This window comes from Mastigoproctus giganteus, chromosome 3 (genome assembly GCF_048544385.1).
Source record: "Mastigoproctus giganteus isolate SK-2022 chromosome 3, ASM4854438v1, whole genome shotgun sequence".
Classification (NCBI taxonomy): domain Eukaryota; kingdom Metazoa; phylum Arthropoda; class Arachnida; order Uropygi; family Thelyphonidae; genus Mastigoproctus; species Mastigoproctus giganteus.
In genome coordinates, this window is record NC_143577.1 from 23,850,692 (window position 1) to 23,863,668 (window position 12,977).

Genomic DNA, 12,977 nt, shown 5'->3' on the forward strand with positions numbered 1-12,977 from the left:
TACAAATATTAATCATATTTAGTAGTCACGGGCTTGAATCCCAGTCCACTCAAAGTGCGTGTGGTATTGCGCTCCCACTCCTGACCACTCAACTGCACCAGGCATTGCGTGGACCGTGAGAGGTATGTATGTGTGTATAATTATGCACACACATTTTTCAAGGTTGTTTCAAAGTAAGTTATAAATCTTAAAGAAAAGATGTGCAGAAATGCAAGTGCTAACATCTCTTATCTGTGACTCTAAGTAATTGTAATCACAGTTTATAATGGATAGCAACACATAAATAGATTTTAAAATTGCAGGAAGGGATTGTACCTGTTAGCCATTATTATCTGAATTTGCTGAAATTCTTTAGAATTCTGATTAAGAAGTTGATGAAATTAAACCAAATGATATATAAAACGGATGTAGAATATGGACCAAAAAGAAGTAATAATGAGTTTTTTTATGAAATTTTTGATTTTTTAAAATAATTTTGTGATTTCTTTGTGATGTTTTTTTAAATTTTGATTTGATTTTTGAAACAATTTCACCCTAATATTGGGCAACCAAGATGAAATAAGAACAAATTAATATCTGAAAAGCATTTATGTACATAGTTTTTCATTTTTATAATTTTTAGAAATTTCAAAAAAAAATTTCAAAATTCATTCCTTAGGCACAACTACTTATCAACTCACTCATGAAAAGGTTAATTAGATCCCTGGGCAGGGGTTACAGTTCAGGGTTTCTTAGAATGATGAAGTTCACTTGTTAGTGATTACTTTAGTGAACTGTTCTCAGATTAGGTCTCACTCCTAAGTTTCACTTCCCATTTCTTTGGTAATTTCTTTCCAGATATTTTTTATTTTAATTTATAAAAATTTCTTCTGGTATCCTTATCTTAGCATTAGCAAATGATGCAAGTAAGCAAGCTTATACAGCATCACCCATTCATTCCCTCCAACAGTTTATCTAGTTCTTCCTTGAATTTATATTTAGGCTACCAACTTTCACAATGGATGGAAGTTTGTTCCAGCAATCAACCACCTGCTGGCTAAAGGCAAACTTCCGTACATCTATTCTGCAACCATCCTTCCCCAATTTGAATTTGTGCCCTCTCATGTGTGTGGTCTAAGTAAAAGGAAGAATCCCATCAACACTGAGCTTGCTCAGTCCATTCAAAGCTTTAAACACCTCAATCAAGTCAATTAGTTTATTCTTATTGCAATGCACAGACTATGAAGTAAACACCCAGAGAGAGTCAGTTTTATTTGAGTAGCTTTAATTGCATCAAACTTGTACTATTAATTAACTAAGTAGAAACAGAATTCTGATACATTACAAAATTACTGAAATCACAGAACTATTTAGCATTTGCTAACATAAAATGATAAACAATATTCAAATATAGAATGGTCATTTTAACTTTCAAGTACTATTTTTATTTAATTTTAATCATAACTTTATATTAAAGAATGCACAACTTTAATAAATTTCATATTAGCTAAATTATATGTATTTATATAATGTGCTAGAAATGTGCATACATTTTAACTCTATCCAACATTTATAATTGCTGAAAGATGCAGTGAGTAAGAAAGTTGGTGAATTGGTGCCTGTTGTTTAATGTAAGCTCTTTTAGAGAGAGAATGGAGATTTCAGAAATATAAAAATAATAAATTTTCATGATAGCTTGGTTGTTAATAGCAGTTTTGTATTTAATACTCTGAAAGCAATAATAATAAGTTCTTAGGACAAAGAATATTCTAGTTAATAGACCCCAAAGCATAGTGATGGCTTTTAATCATGCAAGCATGCTACTAAAACTTGATTAATTTTAAGTGCATAGTATTAAAAAAAAATATATATATATCCATGCAGAAGAGCAATGTTCATTTTAATGCTTGAATAAGCCAAAAATATTATTCACTGCAATACTTACTTAAACATTATTAAGAGCAGCCCACATCATATTTTGATGGTGAAAGAATTCCAAGGCAGAGAAAAGAAAATAATATATTTATGAATTCATAAGTATATAAATATAGAGTATTTTTAAGATAGTCCAACTGTGTTTTCATGGTCCTCCCAACTAGTCACAGACACTTATACACAATTTGATCGAAACAGTCAGCATATATATTCTTAATGCATATGAAATTAATAACTAGAATCTACCCATTCCCTTTTTTTAACTATTAAAAAAATATTTATGAAGTTATTTTAAACCTATAAATTACTCATAGTCAAAAGTAATGAATCCCAAGCATTATATCAGCCAATGTGTGCTGTTAATACCTTTTAACTTTTTTCATACTTCCTATTCTAGTGTAGCCAATGTAAAATAAATATTTAGATTTCCACTGCTTCAGAAAGTTACTCTACAACTTATATATGTGTAACAAGCAATTCATAAGTTAAGCAATCTGAAACAAGAATCCAAATTAATATTGATTTTTTTAGAATTACCAATATTAGTACCATCTTTAAAGCAGACTATAGTCAATATAATAAGCATAATTTATATTGTGTTACTTAAATTTATTAAGTCCTTTATAAAGTATAAATGTTATTATATTTTATCATAAATATTCATTACTTAAACATTATGCTTATTATCTTGAATGTAATAAGTGCACAATCCATAAGGATATGATTAATCTGACCAGTATTAATAGTTTTCTGCAACACAAGGAAGGGGAGGGTATCTGTTTTGAGTGCAAATTTGAGTGGGTATCACAAATAGGTGGCAAATAAGGTAGTTTTTCCCCAGTTTGGCATTTTGGCTAAAATATATAATGAATTTCTCAGGATACATTCACTGGCAATACTGGCAGTGAGTAACCAGCAATATAGAATTCACACAACTGCATTATAGCAAAATGTACTGTTGCTATAATGAATAGTATAACTGGAAAATTTCTTATATATTCCAACCTAATGCTGAACAAGAAAACTGCCTTCATTTAAACAATGATTCTTTATGTATTTGTTATTGAATTGTTTCTCCTCTCATTTTAAAGCACAATTCATTTGACTTAAATATAATACAGATATTTCAACTGTGTTTACAATCATGATCAATTAGCAAATGCCATACCTCTCAGGAGAAGAAAATAAAATAAACTTCAGACAGACCAGTTTGTGATCCAATCTGGGGTTGCAACTCCAAAATTTGGAACTCTGGTGTACAGAATATGCATTAAAAATCCCACAACCAAAAATCCATTGGGTTTAGACCTGATGCTCTTGGAGGAAAAATGTCCACATAATGTCAAAGAATTTTGTCTCCATTTCCTACAGAAGAGCAATAACTAAGAAAACAAAAGAGGAATATTGTCATATACGAAGGTAGTGAAGTTAATTATACCATATTCTTAGATGGATTAAATTAACAGATTCCCACTGTAGTAGAGGGTAACTTTCACCTAAAGTTACTGTTAGTTTGCCACTTTAGCAACTGTTTCACATGGTAACCAATGCTAAGGAGATGATAGTTAAATCCATATCATGCCTCAGAATGGTGGTTGTCCAATTTTTCCTTCCTGCAACTCATTCCTTCCCCATTATCAGTTAATATCTGTGCTCTATTTTATGTTTAGTTATTCTTAATTAAGACTTAGCCCTGTCCTTATTTCTCTTCTAATGATGAATGAAAAACATAAAAAACATATAGGGTTTTGATTCCTATATTTTGCATTTAATTCTGTAATAGTGCTGCTAATTCTAAAAGTGCTCAGTGATATTTCTATTAGGTTCTTGCCATGTTAAAAAATGATGCAGATTAAGAAGTAGTTCTCTTATACCTAACTGCAGTACCTAAATTCATTTTTTACAATGCTCAATTATCAGTGAATTATTACCTGTTATAATTTGTACTGACTACACAAGCGTGAGGTTAAAAGTAATGCCTCTCGAATCAAACCTTGGCAATAGGCAGCACAGCAAGTTAAAACTAGATTCTCCATGTAGGAAACAGTTTCTGGTTTAATACGTGCATAGCAGCATTTATAGTTTATAGTTTCAGTTCAATTAGTAAAACGACAATTAAAGTTGTTTTACAAGTTACACCGTTTTAAATGAAAGCATCTTTGAACATACAGGTTCAAACAAAGTGTGGTTATTTAGTTTCTGACTAGTGAAAATGTTAAATCTCTTGCAATTTGTCAATAATTACTAGTTATGTGTAAGGATAAATCTGTTGATGTCAGCAATGTTCATCAATTGGTGTTATAAGTCAAAGTAAGTGAAGCTGAGAGAATCATTGTTAATGATTAGGGTTGAAGAGGACAAACAGTACTTTTGACAGATGAAGCACATAAACAATGAGCAGATGAACTTATCTGTGGTGATAATCAGATCAAATGAATAAGTTTGTGAGACAACAGCAAATTTTCTTTTCTCTCTTTTTTTTTTTTCCTCTCAAAGTTTTGTCAGACAAAGTGATTTGGGACTATGGGTGTTATTTAAATTGAATTTTTGGAAAAGGAACCACAATGAATTCAGTTCAGTACATTTAGATCAGCTAATTATCAAATTAATAAGGCCTGGCAATATATGCAGAATGTTTCTTCAATGCAACATGCAACCCTACTGAAGGCATGCAACAATGGCATGAATCTCACTTAAAGTAGTTCTGCAGCCTCACTATAGTCCCAAAAGAGCAATTTTTTTTTTCTTGGCCACAAAGGACTTAAAAGCTTAAAGAACAATTTTGAGGAATCATATACAAATCTGATGAAGTTAAAAGCAGCAATGAAGAGATGGCTGGCATTTCAGCTGAAAGAATTTTACTTGAACAACACAAAAACGTATTAAGCACTGGATGAACTATATCAAGATGGGTGGAGTATATGTAGAAAAATAATATATCAAATTAAAAAACGACAGCTTTTTTTTTTGTTTTTGTTTAAATCTACAACTACTTTTCTGTTTTGATTTATCCCTATTCCTTCAAAAGTTATGGAATAAGAGGCTTACTTTTAAGCCCACTCACAAAGTTTGTGTTATAACAGAAGAAGAAAAAGTATAAATGGAAGTGTTTATCATGTTCACTGCATCAGCGCATATACACTGATGAGCCAAAACATTATGACCACCTACCTAATATGATGTTGGTCCTCCACGTGCAGCCAAAACAGCTCGTACCCGGCGAGGCATGGATGCTACAAGATTTCTAAATGTCTTGTGGTATCTGGTACCAACACATAACCAGCAGATCAGAGTTGCTGTTCCAACACAAACCACAGATGCTCAATGGGATTGATGTCTGGGGAATTTGGAAGCCAGGGCAATACCTGGAAGTCTTCATCATGTTCCGCGAACCAGTCTCGAACAATCCGGGCAGTGTGGCATAGTGCATTATCCATCCCACCAGCCATGCCGTTTCGGATATGCTCTGACCCAGTCGTCTGGCCATTACAATTTGGCCTTTGTCAAACTCGCTTAAGTTCACTGCCTTTCCCATCTGAATAACAAGAGTAACATTGATTAACAGAACTCGGTATCAGGTGTTTTTTTATACCATGTCCCAACCTACGTGCATGCGCCGTAGTTTACCTGCAGTTGCTTCGATTTGCATGACTTTCTGGTCATAATGTTTTGCCTCATTGGTGTATATATAAAGCAGCACTAGGAGTGATGTGCCACAATCTTCATTCAAAATGCACCCAAGTACTGTGACATTAACGCATATAAGTGGTCATTCTAAGCAGTCAGCCAATGAGTGCCATAAATATAAAGGCACATAAAATTAACAACTACTCAGTATTGGCACTGACTGAATGATTTGCAGTAATGCCCGGCATTTGTTTATAGACTTGGAACATAGTTTTATTTGTTGTTTTTTTGCTTGTGTTGATGTTAGTTTAAGTACATGAATAAACTTTTTATAAAATTTTAAGATTTGTTCTGATTTATGGCTTAAGACAAAAGTAAGTATTCGCTTTTAGCAACTAATTTTCAAACTTTTAATTTTCAACCATTATGTACAAAGTTTTGGAATGCTAGGGATGCCAAAATGTCAATTTTTTTTTCAACGTTCTGAAAATTATGGTACACTGAATGAGTTCTCTAACATTTAGGTGGCAGTGAATATGTTAAGGCAGTACAGATGTGTCCTAAAAATATCTCCATGCTGTGATATTAATAAAATCCAATTAAAAGGATAGAAGATTTTTCTACTCTTCTGAGAGGAGAAAACACTTGATGCATATTGCTACTCACCGCTGATGAGCAAATAAGTAAAGAAGTAAGTATCTCTGTCATGGTGACTCCATAGCATTAGCTCAAATCTATCTTGTGGTCAACTATCATATTGGTCTGAATGCACCAATTCTTATCTGATCATTGAAGTTAAGTAGTGTTAGACCCAGTTAGTACTTGGAAGGACAACTACTAGGAAATATTGGGTGTAGTTAACTCTCTTTTTAACCCCTGGAAATTTGCTCTGATGGGATATTATATACCTGCTTTTGGTTAGTTAAAGGTTCACTTATTTGTATCTCAGTGTAGAAGCATCTTTGCTGGCCAATTCTGTTTAGTATTTGTTTTGTGTATAGTGCTATGTTTCGTTATAGCAAAAAAAATATATATTTTTTGTTATACTGAAACTTTATATAAATATATATAGTATTACTGCCAAGTTAAACGTATTTTGTTATATTTTTAATATTTCAGACTTTTACCAAATCACTTTGGTAAAACTTAGGATTTACCATATTTTGGCTCTCACAGTAATATATATAAACAAATTAATATTTCATTTTCCAGAGGTTCAAATATGCACAAAACTACAATTATGCTATAAATATTTACAATATACAACCACCAATTCAGATTTAAGTAATGACTTGTCATTATTAACAGTAACTTAATATTGTAATATAGTCCACATAAATCATCCAAAACAGAAATTGAAATAATACAATTATACATTATTACCTGATTTTTCAATTTATGTATAAGACTTTGAAAGTATATAGGGATAAAATTAACAAATTAGCCTTAATACATTCAATATTCAAAAACAAGCCAATTTTTCAATTTTTGACTGCTAAAGATGTCAAATTAAGATTAATTAAGATAGTTGAAGAGTTAAAAATCATAAAAGTTTCTTACATGACTGCTATTTCTCTTTCAAGAAGCATACATTAAATAAAATTGAATTATCCAGACATTGTCATAGAAGAGGAAACCCACTATACATAAAAATACTGGTACACATGACAGGAGACTGCCAATGTCATGTACATCAGCATGTTTCAACTACCACAATGTTTGTGGTAGTTGAAACATGGTGTTGGTCATATTAACATTAGCTGAATAAGGGAGTATATACATATTACAATTAAGACTGTATGAGGCATTCTTTAGGTATGAAAAATAGAGCATAAATCTTATCAATGACTAGAAGAATACTTCTCTACTTCCCCCAACAGCTGAATGGCTTTCCAGACCACAAATAACAGCCTTATTTGCCTTTGTAAGAATCTCAACAATGGTATAAAATGAGTCAAGTAACTGTGCAAGTATTTTTGAAGGCAGTGGTAATATCTGAAATACCAGTGATCTAAATGTTGTTAATCATAGGTTCTAATATAAGATTTAAAAGGCATACCACAAGAAAATTTTTAAAAAAAATTAAAAAATAAATAAAAATAAAAAAAAATAAAAAATAAATAATAATAAAAATAAAAAAAGTAAAAATGAAAATGATAAATCAGCCAAGCAGTGCATTTCTATTTTCTCATTTTAATTTTAGATGATCCAGTTGTCAGTAGAAACTTCAGATAGGGTCTGAATCACTGAAATGTCAATGAGTGACAACACTAATGTCCTTGTAAAAAGGCTGATTTCTGCACACAAATGAAATCTGGATAACCATAATAAGCATGCTTGTTAAATGAAGAAATATTCAAAAAGTAATAATGGAGACATACGCAGGAAAACTTATAATATAAATACGAACACTTCACTTGGTAGAAAGCAATGCATCTTTTCTGAGTATAGGTTTTCATCACAGACTTGAATTTTATTTTCTTCTTAGTTTTATAACAATAACATCATGTTACTGCTAATATCAAAAATTGTCTCTAAAGCACAACTAAATTTATGTGTATGTCCTTTGAACAAAAGATACATATCAGCTAATCCCAGATGAGCCTAGTTAACCATAAACAATAATATGAAGTATATTTTTATCCAGTCATATTCATTATAACAAGCATTTTAAGAATCTCATTTTAAAATGGTTATAATAATCATTAAATTACTGTGTACAACTTATAAAATATAAATATATATTTAGGTAAAATTATAATCTTAAATTTGCTCATTAAATAATACATTGAAAGAAAATGAAAAAAATATATATTTTTCTGAATTTCAGAAGCACATATACATTTAAAATAGTACATACCTTGTTTGCACCAAATATTCCAAAGAGACCACCCCTTTTCTTTACTTTTCCAGATGTAAATGTGCCTTTCACAGTTTCATTTTTTACAATGGGAACAGGTGGAACATTTCCACTTGAATCACCATTTTTAATACTACTAAGATCTTCAAAGGGTAGGTCTTCAGGTGGAGAAAAACCAGACTTGTACCTTTCAATAACTAATTGAGAATCCTAAACAAATAAGCACAATATAATTTTAAGTGATATGTAGATACGGTTCACTGAAACTATTTTCCTTTAATATCAAAATATTTATAACATTAATGACATTTCATATGCATATAAATTAGATTACAGGGAGAACACATTGTCAGGTCAGCAGACATCACTACCAGGTACACTAAGAATCCTCTTATTTACCTTGGATAGATTCCAAAAAATGTCACTGATATAAGAATTATACTGACGACAATATTATAGTATATCCTCATTAATTTTATATTCAATTATTCAAAAACAAACATATTTTGAAGTCGCTGACATTCTCTAACTAATGAGATAGGATTCTACAAGCATTTTAGTGCAAATAATTCCAAATACATCTACAATGAAATTCAACATCTGAATTGGATCCTGCAACTTGTGAAATACGTGTGAAATTCAAAAAGACTGCTACCAAAACCAACTACAGTAGAACCCTGTTAATCCAGACCCCAATGATTCAGACTGGATTTTCAGGCAGGGAAAAATTCTAACTATCGAAAAAATTTCAGTTCACTGACATTTGGGAGGTGGTTTAAAATTTAAAACAGTAAAAAAGATAAGCAATCAATAACAAAGAACACCACAAGCACAAATTGCAACTAACACGATAAGTGCAAGTGAGAACAGAGTAACAAGTTACAAAACTTAAAAAATAGGAATGAAGAGAACATTCTGAAAATTTATTTGTTCTTGATATGACTGAAGATTTCATTAAAGGGGAAACACATTTCACCATAATAACATAAAAACTTACAGAATTCCAGCTGTCAGTATTATTACAAATTCAATACGATCCTGTTTACTATCCGCTTATAATAGACTGTACTAACAGAAAAGCCTAATAAACAGGGGATTGCTAATTGTTTTTATTGTTTTTATGGTTGTGACCTCCAGAAATCCAACTGGACACCCACATGGTATGGTCGGAGACAATCGTAGGTTAATCTCAAGCACTGGCCTATTCGTTGTCCACACGTACACCATACCTCAGTTCTTCAGTGTGTTTTTATTTATTTATTTTTTTGCGGTTTTGGATTAACACAAGATGGCAACAAAAAGAAAGAGCATTACCGTGTCAATGGAACAAAAACTGAACTTGCTTTTTCACATTGATAACAGGGAAAGTTTAAAAAAGATTGCTCTCGATATAGGGGTGGCAAAGCAAACCATTTCCGATTGGGAAAAAAAAAATATAGGAAAGCAATTGAAAACTTCTGTGCAAAAATGGTGGCCAAAGACAGCTTAGGAAATACACTGATGAGCCAAAACATTATGACCACCTATCCAATATGATGTTGGTCCTCCATGTGCAGCCAAAACAGCTTGTACCAGGTGCGGCACGGACACTACAAGATTTCTAAATGTGTCTTGCGGTATCTGGTACCAACACATAACCAGCAGATCCTTTAACTCCTGTAAGGTCCACCGCAGATCAGAGTTGCTGTTCCAACACAAACCATAGATGCTCAATGGGACTGATGTCTAGGGAATTTGGAGATCAGGGCAATACCTGGAAGTCTTCCTCATGTTCCACAAACCAGTCTCAAACAATCCGGGTGGTGTGGCATGGCACATTATCCTGCTGTAAGATGGCACCCACCAGAGGGGAAAACCATTGCCATGAAACGGTGTACCTGGTCAGCATTGATGTTTAGGTAGGTGGTAGACATTAGAGTGCGCGGCACATGGATGACTGGACCCAGGGTATCCCAGCAGAACATTGCCCAAAGCATGACACCGCCGCAACCGGCTTGTTTTCATCCCAGGGTGCATCCAGGCTCCATCACTTCCCCAGGTGAACAATGCACATGTACCCTGCCGTCCACATAGTGCAACAGGAAACGGGATTCATCGGACCAGACAACCTTCTTCAAACCACTCAAGGTCCAGTTTCGATGCTCGCATGCCCATTGTAGGCGCTGTTGCTGGTGAACTGTGGTTAGCATGGGCACTTGGAGTGGCCCTTGGTTTTAGGTTGGTTAGTGTCATTTTCATTGGATATATGTCCGTGAGCTTGATGGCTCTAAAGGGAGACAATTACTTAAGTCCACTGTTCTCCTTTTAGCCCTGGGAGAGTGACTTTCTTTGTCCCACCATGTGGAGGCAGGAGCAGTGCCACCAGTGACAAACATACGTGGTCTCAGTTCTAATATCAATGATGTCCATTTCCACTTACAGTCTACCAAACGCCATGTACTTTTTCTGACAGAATCTCAGTTATCGACTGATTCAACCACTGCTCATCTCAGTTGCCCAAATTATTCACTGTATGATTCCTTTCGTCTCAAAGGTGGTACTTGTGCATAAATCCATTCCATTATTCCCTGTCAGAGACTTGACTTGGTTCATTTGGAATCTCCTATTTTCGATGTTCTCTCGCTTAAAATCTCTCTACTTCATTCTGTCAAATTCATCTGTTGTCTCTACTGTTCTCCCAACTCACTAATCACTTGGAACTCTTTGACTTCCTTTCTTTGCAACTTGATTTTCTCCAGTACAACTTTCCCAACAGTGAGATAATTTCCCTCGGTGATTTTAATATTCACAACTCCAGCTGGCTTTCGTTTTCATGTCACACAGACCCAGCTGGTCGAGATGCTGAAGCTTTTGCAATTACCAATGACCTTGCACAGATTGTTCATTTACCTACCAGAATACCGGACAATCTTAACCATGCAGCCAACAAACTTGATCTTTTTTCTCACTTCTAAGTACAAAGTGAGTAGTCCTTTAGGCACCTCAGATGCCAATTGGCGAATGTCTCTTCTCCAATGGAGCCTTTATCTCATGGCTATTCTCAACTTCGTGTTGTTTGGCATTACAAGAATGCAAAATGGGATGACTTGTGAGATTACTTTTCTTCTTTTCCTTGGACGGATTACTGTTTCAAAACTTCTGATATCAACGCTCACTCAGATCGTGTCAGTGAAATTATTCTTGTAGGAATGGAATCCTTTATTCCACACTCCCCTCTGAAATCTCGTCCTTTATCTAAACCTTGGTTTTCCAATAAATCTGCTAAGGCTGTTCAAGAGAAGAACGTTGCATATCGTAATTGGCTTGTTTCCAGTTCTTCAGTTTCATTTTCTGCTTACACCAAAGTTTACAACAACTGTAAAGCAATTATTAATCAATCCAAACTAGATTTTGAACAGGCTAAGAGTAAAAAACTTGATTCTTGCTCTAATGGTTGCCGAGCATTCTGGTCTCTTGCCAAAGCTATTGGCCACAACTTTTGCCCACCTCTGACAGAGTCTCTCCACTCTGTCTCATAGATGTTCTGTTTCTGCTGCATGCCTTTTCTACAGATGCTTCCATGGGCACTGTTCTTCTGAATTGACTTCTCTAATTCCCGCTCTCTCTTTCAAAACAGTCTGAACATGTGCCGCCACCAGCCAACATCCATTTATTGTCCAACTTCAAACTCACAGAACCAGCTTTTCATCTTCCTCGTTTAGTCATTGAACTGCCATTTTCTGGAACAACCTTCCTTCATATGTATTTCCTGAAAATTAGTCTACAGAATTTCAAGTCTAATGTCAACAAATATCTTCTTTTGCTTTCTCAACCTCCAACCCATGCACGGTACTAAGTATTAAAAAAAAAACTGTTGACTAAATCTTCTCTTCATCCATCCTTCCATCTCTGTTATTACATTCTGATGGCTGTGTTGCAGATTCACTGACGTTAAAGATGACATTCGAATCTTACTTTTCCTTTAACTCTTATACTGTTGTTTTTAGTAACTCTCCTCCTACCACACTAAGCACATTACGTTCAATACTTCCCATTGTTTATCGACAGAAGGACATTAGAAGAACTCTGATTAAGGCAGCTTAGTATCCTTCTAATGTTCTGCCATTGGAAGAAGTCCTCAAGAAGTTTTCAGATCCTAATAGTAATTTTTCCACTTGTTCTTTATAACCTATAATCTAAAACTTACTCCTGTTTTGTTTCACCTTTTTGTAGTGTCTCATTCCACAGGTTTTTTTTTTCTTCTCTGGATGGAAATTTGCTTACATTCAACCAATTCTAAAAAGGGTAACAAATTATTGTCCCATCGCACTTACCTCAACTATTTCCAAGGTAATGAGGAAATGCATCAGCTATCAACTTTTACACTACTTATTGAAACCTTTTATCTGATCAGTGATTGCCAATATTAATTCCATTTCGATCCACCAGTGATATCTTGACTTATATTACTCACCTTTGGATAAATTTAATATATAAAAGTTTGGAGATGTCCAAGCAGTAGTTGAATGTGCTTAGCAGAAATATTTTCTGAACAAGCTTCTGTCTTATGGTCTGTCCTCTGATTTTTAGTTGGATA

General features: G+C 33.8%; 1 protein-coding gene across 7 annotated transcripts in view; it reads right to left on the reverse strand.

Moving 5' to 3' along the window:
* The window catches only part of LOC150087802 (formin-binding protein 1-like), a 260,095-nt gene that overhangs the window by 113,200 nt on the left and 133,918 nt on the right, over positions 1-12,977 (reverse strand). For all 7 annotated transcript variants that reach the window (XM_090370428.1, XM_090370427.1, XM_090370425.1 and 4 more), the window contains exon 9: positions 8,402-8,611. In XM_090370428.1, the coding sequence (XP_090226554.1) occupies positions 8,402-8,611 (210 nt within the window). The remainder of the gene's footprint in view (positions 1-8,401; positions 8,612-12,977) is intronic.